This window comes from Nestor notabilis, unplaced genomic scaffold (genome assembly GCF_000696875.1).
Source record: "Nestor notabilis isolate BGI_N333 unplaced genomic scaffold, ASM69687v1 scaffold10061, whole genome shotgun sequence".
Taxonomy (NCBI): domain Eukaryota; kingdom Metazoa; phylum Chordata; class Aves; order Psittaciformes; family Psittacidae; genus Nestor; species Nestor notabilis.
In genome coordinates this window covers 809-9,936 of record NW_009915141.1, presented here as the reverse complement: position 1 = coordinate 9,936, position 9,128 = coordinate 809, and the positions used below count along the sequence as shown (strand labels likewise).

General features: G+C 47.5%; 1 protein-coding gene across 1 annotated transcript in view; it reads left to right on the top strand.

Annotated features, from left to right (window-relative positions):
• The window catches only part of LOC104413074 (chromodomain-helicase-DNA-binding protein 4-like), a 21,164-nt gene extending 12,462 nt beyond the window's left edge, over positions 1 to 8,702 (top strand). The window contains 23 exon segments of the mRNA XM_010023980.1: positions 1 to 29; positions 155 to 328; positions 633 to 774; positions 1,247 to 1,378; positions 1,488 to 1,605; positions 1,848 to 1,972; positions 2,265 to 2,502; positions 2,672 to 2,844; positions 3,005 to 3,185; positions 3,286 to 3,372; positions 3,544 to 3,632; positions 3,711 to 3,844; positions 4,341 to 4,485; positions 4,692 to 4,857; positions 5,243 to 5,352; positions 5,590 to 5,725; positions 5,983 to 6,060; positions 6,178 to 6,315; positions 6,412 to 6,520; positions 6,847 to 6,979; positions 7,573 to 7,768; positions 7,875 to 8,050; positions 8,141 to 8,702. The exon segment at positions 1 to 29 is cut by the window's left edge and continues 18 nt beyond it. Coding sequence (XP_010022282.1) covers positions 1 to 29; positions 155 to 328; positions 633 to 774; positions 1,247 to 1,378; positions 1,488 to 1,605; positions 1,848 to 1,972; positions 2,265 to 2,502; positions 2,672 to 2,844; positions 3,005 to 3,185; positions 3,286 to 3,372; positions 3,544 to 3,632; positions 3,711 to 3,844; positions 4,341 to 4,485; positions 4,692 to 4,857; positions 5,243 to 5,352; positions 5,590 to 5,725; positions 5,983 to 6,060; positions 6,178 to 6,315; positions 6,412 to 6,520; positions 6,847 to 6,979; positions 7,573 to 7,768; positions 7,875 to 8,050; positions 8,141 to 8,158 — 3,027 coding nt within the window. The 3' untranslated portion in view covers positions 8,159 to 8,702.
• The last annotated feature ends 426 nt before the right edge of the window (positions 8,703 to 9,128 follow it).

Sequence of the window (9,128 nt, the reverse complement as noted above, 5' to 3'; positions counted from 1 at the left end):
CTGACCTTCCTCACGCAAGAGAGATTCCAGTATGTCTTGCAGTGCAAGTCAGCCTGCCTGTTTTGTCACTCCTATCCTCTTCCTTGTGGGTTTCTTCCCCTCTTCCCCCTCCTTCTTCCTTTGTGGCTTTTGCTGAATGTCTGTTTCTCTGCAGTAACTTGGAGGGCTTCCTAGAAGAGTTTGCAGATATTGCCAAGGAAGATCAGATCAAGAAGCTGCATGACATGCTGGGCCCACACATGCTGAGGCGTCTCAAAGCTGATGTTTTCAAGAATATGCCATCTAAGACTGAACTCATTGTCAGAGTGGAATTGAGCCCCATGCAGAAGTGAGTATGGGGATGAAGAGAGTACCTACTGTTGTTGCTCTGCACTTCTGTTTCAAAGAGGATGTTGAAATAGCTTCATCCTTGCCATAGGGCTTTCTGCACAGTGGATAGGAGAAAGATTTCCTGCCGCCACTGTAGTAGAGGGAGTACTAATCCTGTGCTTTGATGTAAGGAATAAAGAGACAGTGAATGCCACTGGCAGAGCCTAGGTAGCTGGCAGGTACCGCCAGGAACTGTGCAGAGTTTAGCAAGAGAATGTTAGTCATTCTCATGAAGGTTGTCTGAATTGTATTTTTCTTTTCAGGAAGTATTATAAATACATTTTGACAAGAAACTTTGAGGCACTGAATGCACGCGGTGGTGGTAACCAAGTCTCTTTGCTCAATGTTGTTATGGATCTGAAGAAGTGCTGCAACCACCCCTACCTCTTTCCTGTGGCTGCTATGGTATGTCCAGTCACTCTGTATAAGCAAATTCCCTGCTGGCTATTATCAGGGAGCCAGTTAGCTCCCTAGTGAAGCATAGAGAGGTTCCCCTTTCCCTCTTTATTCTTCTATGGTTTTTCCCCATCCTGTCTTTATGTAGACCCAGCATACAGGAAGACCTTTCTTTTTTTCAGTATCTTTGTATGACAAGTAGAAGCTATCTTGTGACTCATGCAAGATGATGAAGACAGTAAGAGTAGGGACTAAGTCAGTAAGACAGACCGGGGCATCTAGGAGTCAATTTGAAAGAGAAGAGGCACAGGGTAGCACTAATGTTTTGTGTAAGCAGTGCTACGCATTGTGGTTGTGCCAAGCTAAATAACAATGCGAGTCAGCATCTGATGAACACATCTACGGACTAAGAGCAGGCTATATCCCTTCAAGCAGTTTTCTTCTCTCACCCCTTACTACCTTTCTTTTCTCTTTTTCTCAGGAAGCTCCAAAAATGCCAAATGGCATGTATGATGGTAGCGCTCTTATTCGAGCCTCTGGAAAGCTGTTGCTGCTCCAGAAGATGTTAAAGAACCTTAAGGAGGGAGGTCACAGAGTGCTCATATTCTCTCAGGTAAACGGGAAAAACCTGAAGGCTGGGATATCTTTGTCTGAGAAAGGAGCCTGATGATCTGGTATCCTTTTGTCCCTCACTCTTTCGTGGTGGTGTTTTTGAAATGCAGATGACTAAAATGTTGGACCTTCTAGAAGACTTCTTGGAACATGAAGGGTACAAATACGAGCGGATTGATGGAGGAATCACAGGGAACATGCGTCAGGAGGCTATTGATCGCTTCAATGGTATTGAGTCTCTTCCTTTCTTTGCAGAATGAGAACTGTTGCCTTGTATGTGCTTAGCAGTCAGCAAAGGATTGTTGTGGCCCAAGTCTTCCATTGCTGTCCTGGAATCTTACATGAGTAGCGATTCCCCCTCAGGTGATGTGTGTAAGATACAAATAATGCACTCACACTTGACTACTTTTGTTCTCTCTCTCTCTCTCTCTCTCTCTCTCTCTTTTTTTTTTTTTTTTTTTTTTTTTAAGCTCCTGGTGCTCAGCAGTTCTGCTTTCTGCTTTCAACTCGAGCTGGGGGTCTTGGTATTAACTTGGCCACAGCAGATACTGTGATTATTTATGATTCAGACTGGAACCCCCACAATGATATTCAGGTGAGTCTGAATGAGACCACTCACTATGGAGTAATCCTGAGGAAGAGGGGAAACAAAATCATCAGGAGGAGTGAAGGAGTGCAAGATTTCCCCTCTAGAAATATGTAAAATTAGAGCAGTGAGGATGGGTAGAAATGGGAAGTGAAATAGTGGAGGGTTCTTCCAGGGCCCAGCCTTCACTAATGTTAAGAGCCAGCATGAAGGCAACTGGGAAAGTTGTTGGAGGTAGGTGGGGTGTATCAGACTACTACTTGCGTAGCTCTAGACTGTTCTGAGCACATCTCTTTTCTAGGCTTTCAGTCGTGCACACAGAATTGGACAGAACAAGAAAGTGATGATATACCGCTTTGTGACAAGGGCCTCAGTGGAGGAGCGTATCACTCAGGTGGCCAAGAAGAAAATGATGCTAACTCATCTGGTAGTGAGACCAGGGTTGGGCTCCAAGACAGGCTCCATGTCCAAACAGGAACTTGATGACATTCTCAAATTTGGCACTGAAGAGCTCTTCAAGGATGAGGCTACTGAGGGGGGTGAGTGCCTGGGAGTAGAACTGAAAGAGGTGGGGAGGTCTGGCTCCTTATTTAGCAAGTGACTGTAGGCACAGTGCTGATTATGGCTCTACAGAGAGGTCTAGGGTGGCATTCCCTTTCCTAGTCCTTGGAGATCCACACAGCAACTGTGCCTATGCTCTTCCCTCAGGGGATAACAAAGAAGGCGAGGACAGCAGTGTCATCCACTATGATGACAAAGCAATTGAGCGTCTGTTGGATCGGAACCAGGATGAAACAGAAGATACAGAACTTCAGGGCATGAATGAATATCTCAGCTCCTTCAAGGTGGCCCAGTATGTGGTTCGTGAAGAGGAGATGGGGGTGAGTATGAGGTGGATGTCAGCTAATATCTTCTGCTGAATGTTTTAGGCTCAATTAAGCAAATTAAGCTCTGATGCTTTTAAGGGCAAGCAGGCACATATCTGCTTGGACAGGCTGGGATTTGGAACATAGGGCTCTAAATTTGTTACCTCTCTGGCAGGAGGAAGAGGAGGTTGAACGGGAGATCATTAAGCAGGAGGAGTCAGTGGATCCTGATTACTGGGAGAAACTGCTGCGTCACCATTATGAACAGCAACAGGAGGATCTAGCCAGGAATCTGGGGAAGGGGAAACGTATTCGCAAGCAAGTTAACTACAATGATGGCTCACAGGAGGATAGAGGTACAAATCCACAGGAGCCTGAGGGAGAAATGGGTATAAGTATGCGTTGCTGGGAAGTAACGGAGTAGCGTCTCAGGCTCACGTGCTGTTTTTCTTTCAGACTGGCAGGATGACCAGTCAGATAATCAGTCAGACTATTCAGTTGCTTCTGAAGAAGGAGATGAGGACTTTGATGAGAGGTCTGAAGGTAAGCTCTGGGTGAAGCCAGAGTTCCTGGGTTGCTTTCTCTGAGTATGGGAACAGCTGGGACTTGATTTGGGTGATTTAGACACTTCGTAGTGCTGCTCTGCAAGGGAAATATTCACACAACAATATGCTGTGCATTGTCTCTCCTCCTTAGCTGCATTTCTTTCTCCAGCAGCTCGTCGGCCTAGCCGCAAAGGCCTGAGAAATGATAAGGACAAGCCTCTGCCTCCCTTACTTGCCCGTGTGGGAGGGAACATTGAGGTAAGTAGTGCCAGGGTAGGCGTTTGCATCCTAGCTGCTTCTCTATGGCTCTTGCCATATCTGTCTTCTCCTTTCTAGGTCTTGGGTTTCAATGCCCGCCAGCGGAAAGCCTTCCTCAATGCTATCATGCGCTATGGAATGCCACCTCAGGATGCCTTCACCACTCAGTGGCTTGTTCGGGACCTCCGTGGCAAGTCAGAGAAAGAGTTCAAGTGAGTCTGTGTTAAGAAGGGATGGAAGACTGGCAGCATCTTATCCCTTTAGGGAGGAATGAGAATTGGGCCTTTTCTGGCCTTTCCCTAATGTGTTAGTTGATTCTTTGCAAGGGAATGAAATACAAGCTAAGAGACATTAAGGGATTGTTCCTAGTTCTTGTCTTTGGGCTTGACTCATCAGTCACCAAAAGCAAGTGCTTTTAGAGGAGCAGCATGGAGTAGTATGGCAAGCATGCAGTAACTACCCTCCCAGAGTCCTTTTTTGGCTTATGGTTGTTTCTGACTCAAGATCCTGAGTTGGCTGTGTGTACCCTTTATGTATGTAGCAATTCTGTCAAGAAATTCTCCCTTGAAGGAGCCTGGAACCCCAGAATTGGTGTTACAATGAGTTAGGATTTCTCATGTGACTTTCATGTGTTGGAAGGGGTCTGATAATGCCTGTCTCCAGCTAACCTGGTTTGTAGCCTAATTGCTTGTCTTCTAACTGTTCCAGGGCCTATGTCTCACTGTTCATGCGCCATTTATGTGAACCTGGAGCTGATGGTGCAGAGACCTTTGCAGATGGAGTCCCACGGGAAGGTCTTTCTCGACAGCATGTCCTTACTCGCATTGGGGTCATGTCACTTATACGCAAAAAGGTAGGTGTTGAGCAGAGCAATGCAGTGTTGGCTCTCCATACAACTTGTAGTCACTGGGGTCCTGAGCTAGTGAGTTATGCCTCCTTTCACACCTATTTCTGTTGTGTGCCAAGTGGTTCATCTCTTCTGGTTTGAGGATGAGCTTTGTGTGACTCTTCCAATGTGTGTATCTTCCAATGATAGGTCTTTCTCACCCTCTCATGCAGGTGCAGGAATTTGAGCATGTGAATGGCCGCTGGAGTATGCCAGAACTGGCAGAGATAGAGGAGAACAAGAAACTTTCACAGCCAAGCTCACCCTCTCCCAAAACTCCAACTCCTTCAACACCAGGGGATACACAGCCAAATACACCGGCCCCCATCCCTCCACCTGGTGAGAGCTCTCCTCTTGTGCAGTCCTGTGTCCTGACCTCATCCCGGCTGTTCCCCTCACCGGAGCTGTGGTGGTGGGGCCTGGGGGTGGACACAGATCAACTTACTCTCGTGTTAGGAGGGCTGCCAAAGATATGTGCAAGCCCTTAAAGGCAAGAGAGGACATTGGCTTTCCTTGGATGAGCTGACATCAGTGAGAAGCCCAGTTATTTTAGTGGCCAGGAAAGGGGGTGGTGGTGGGGTTTCATCTTGGGTGATAATGGTCCCATTTTGATGAGCCTAATCTCTGGAAGCAAAGGAGATGTCTGCTTGGTAGCAGTGAGGGGAAGAACTTACTGATGCTTTTCTTTTGTCTGCTGTGTTGCTCTTGGCTGGGGAATACACAGAAGAAGGAGTAAAAGTAGAAGAAGGAGCCAGTGTGAAAGAGCAAGGAGAATCATCTGAACCAGAGAAAGAGCTCAGTGCTGCTGCTACTGAACCAGAGGTCCCTATGGAGGTGAGCGTTGGCTTGCTGCTTTGCCTCACGCAATTGCAAATGTCTCTGCTTCTGCCACCTCTTCTGTGGTGGTTCTGCTACTGAGGCAGAGGCAAGTTCTTGGAACGATGTTTAAAGATAATTCTCTGTCCTTAGAAATGGCCTGGCACCTTTGTGCATCTTTGTTTTCCAACCTGCTGTACTGTTTTCTGTTTCAGTGCACTACTTTACCTTGCTTCTTGTTGATTCTGTCCTCAGCAGTGTGCCCAGCCTGTGGAGACGCCACCACAGGAAGCAAAATCCCCAGTGAACCCCACAGAAGCAGATGAAAAAAAAGTAGAGGAACCGGAGGTGAAGGAAAGACCAGATGAGCCAATGGAAGTAGAAAGCAAAGGTATCTCTAGGGAGGTTATTTAATACCTTGAACATCAATAAACCCCTCTCCCCCTGAAATACTACTTCCCTAAACCTGCATCTTCTTTGCTTCAGCACTTCATCTTAAAGAAACAGGTGTAAATGTAGTTAATTTGTGGGGTGATTCAGGACTTTGATCAGGGAGTTAGGGACCAGTGTTAGTTACCACAGGCTGAAGAACAAAACCTTGGACTTCCCATGTTCCCCTACATTTCTTGTTCTCCTTCTCTCCTGCAGCTGATGTGGAGAAAGTGGAAGACAGAGCACCTACTGAGAATCCCTCTGACCCTCCTGTAATTACTCTGGATGAGAAAGGTGAGTCATGATTAATTCCATTCTCTTCCTTTAACCCCTGTCCTGCAAGGATTCTTTTTGGGACCAACTTGCTGTGGTATCTGCTATGTTGGTTCTAATAACTTCCTGTGTGTACAGATGAGAAAAAGGATGATGATAAGAGAGATGTGGTGATGCTGCAGAATGGAGAGATGCCGAAAGAGTCAGTAGATGAAAGGCACAAGAAGGCAGTAAAGCAGCGCTTCATGTTCAACATAGCGGATGGTGGCTTCACTGGTATGAGGAATCCTTATATGCATGAAGTTGTTTATATGTCCCTGATTGTGTTCGTGGAATAACTTTCAAGTGTTCTGTTGTCTCTTGCCTTTCCAGAACTACACTCCCTGTGGCAGAATGAAGAGCGGGCTGCAACTGTCACAAAGAAGACCTACGAGATCTGGCATCGGCGTCATGACTACTGGCTCCTTGCTGGAATTATCAAGTATCCTTACCCTAGTGGACCAGTTCTCTCCCCTTGTACATAAACTGTCGCAGTGAAGGTGACCATCCTGGGTCTGACTGGAGTAGGTTAATTGAGAGAGTGCTTTATCTTCTTTCACAAGAGTGAAAGTGATTGTGGGAGGAGGAGTTTCCTGTCAGCATAGTTAACACATAGCAGGACATAGTTCTCATTCCTTTTCCTTGGCTCCTGTTCCTCCCCTCTCTGCACCCGCTTTCCCCGCCCCCTCTTGAGAACTGTATTTGCCTCGGATGTGTATTCCCTTGTTCTCTCACTGCCTTTGTTTGCCTGAGCTCATCCCATCTCAGTCATGGCTATGCCCGTTGGCAGGATATTCAGAATGATCCTCGTTACGCCATCCTCAATGAACCCTTCAAGGGTGAGATGAACAGGGGTAACTTCCTGGAAATAAAGAATAAATTCTTGGCAAGGAGATTCAAGGTAAGGCTTTATCTTCAGTGTAATAAGTGCCTTTCAGCCAGCTGGACCTCTAAACATGCTGTTCTGTGTTTCCACTAAGAAAGCAAAGGCTTTCATCTTAGGGGGGCGTGTGGTATTAGTAGCATCTCTCAGGATGATGCATGATCAGGAAGCTCTATGGTGGGAGCTTTCTTTACTCTAGAAATGGTATTGGGGAGCTTGGTTCAGTGCTGTCTCTCCAAATGTTTATTGAACAACTGGTATGCAGGAGGCTTAAGGTTGAAGTGGCCATTTCCATCACAGCTTCTCTTTGGTGTGCTACAACCAAAGCCTAAGCAGAACTCCTAGAGAATTTGTGGTAGTCTTTGATCAAACCAGATGTGGCCTGGTTTTCTTGTGTACCTGGCCTTGGAGGTACACATGGAGCCCTTTAATAGTTTTGGAGTCTTCAGGCTTTGCTCAGTATTAGCAGAAGCTGGTGAAAGGAGGTTCAGCTGCAGAATCTCACCTCATGAGATAGTGGAGAACTGGACTGGGAGAGACCGGGGGTGCAAGCAGGCAGCTTTTCAGGCACCTGCTGAAACATGACTTGGCATTGCTGCCTCATCTCGCAGCTCCTGGAGCAAGCGCTGGTGATCGAGGAGCAGTTGCGGCGAGCTGCCTATCTGAACATGTCAGAAGACCCATCTCACCCATCTATGGCTCTGAACACCCGTTTCGCAGAGGTGGAGTGCCTGGCTGAGAGCCACCAGCACCTATCCAAGGAGTCAATGGCTGGGAATAAACCAGCCAATGCTGTGCTGCACAAAGGTAACACAGTGTGTTAAATGAGAGTGGGACACAGCTTCCCCCTCTGGTCTTTTGCCCTGTGGGGGTGTCCCTTTCCCTTCTCAACAGATGCTCCTTTCTCTTCCAGTTCTGAAGCAGTTGGAGGAGCTTTTGAGTGACATGAAGGCAGATGTGACTCGCTTGCCTGCCACCATTGCCCGCATCCCACCTGTGGCAGTGCGCCTTCAGATGTCTGAGCGCAACATCCTCAGCCGACTGGCCAACCGCAGCAGTGAGCCCCCTCCACCGCCACCTCCCCAACAAGTATGTACCCCCTAGAGCTACCAGGGGAAGGTGGGGGCTCTGGGGGGAAAGCCAGGGTCTCTTGACCGCTCATCTTCTCTGCCCCTGCAGGTGGCCCAGCAGCAGTGAGTCCCTGGCCCAGTGCTGTTGACCTTTCAGCCAAGCTGAAGTGAGCCCCCACCCCTTCACACTCTACCCCTCTGCCTGACATTCCTGACTGGGTGCTGTTTCCCTCCATGGAAGCTGCTGTGCAGGACTCGGGGAGGTGAAGAAACTCCTTCCTCTGCAGCCAGCCCGTTGGAGCAAGGAGTGTGCTTGGGAGAGAGGGGGGGAATATATGTATGTTGGACTCTGTACATAGTGACTGGAGGCCGCAGCGCCATGTCTGTTACACGGAGAACCTGGCTGCATTGCTCGCTGCCTCCGCCTGGAATTCCAGTTTTTGGTTTTAATTTTATTTTGAGTTTGTTTACTGAGATGAGTGCGCAGGCAAGACCAAGCAAAAGCCAGGACAGAGACAAAGCTACCTCCATCAAGATCCTTTTTAATACAAAAACTGACCGGACTTGTCCACTACTAAGCAGCTTGAAGACAAAAACAAACAAAAAAAAAAAAAAAGAAAAACAGAGCAAAACCTTGGTAAAACTGAAAAATAAAGTTTCCTTGTATTTTACTTTGTTATGTCTATTTAGCAAACAAGGGGTGGGTAAGTATAACAAAGGCAGTTAAGAGAGCTTTTATAGAATCTCTAGCCCTAAACCATGTCACTAAGGGATTACCTATAGATTTTGAACACTTCAAGGGATGGTGCTTCTACCCCTGTCCCAATGCCTGATGACCTTTTTGGGGAAGGAATTGTTCCTCAGCTCCATCTAAACCTGCCCTGGTGCAGCTTGAGGCCATTTCCTCTTGTCCTGTCACTTGTTGCTTGGGAGCAGAGACCAGCCCCCTCCTGGCTCCATCCTCCTGTCAGGCAGTTGTAGAGAGTGATAAGGTCCCCCTGAGCCTCCTCTTCTCCACACTAAACCCCCCAGGTCCCTCAGCCCTTCCTCATCACACTTGTGCTCCAGGCACTGAACCAGCTCCATTGCTGTTCCAT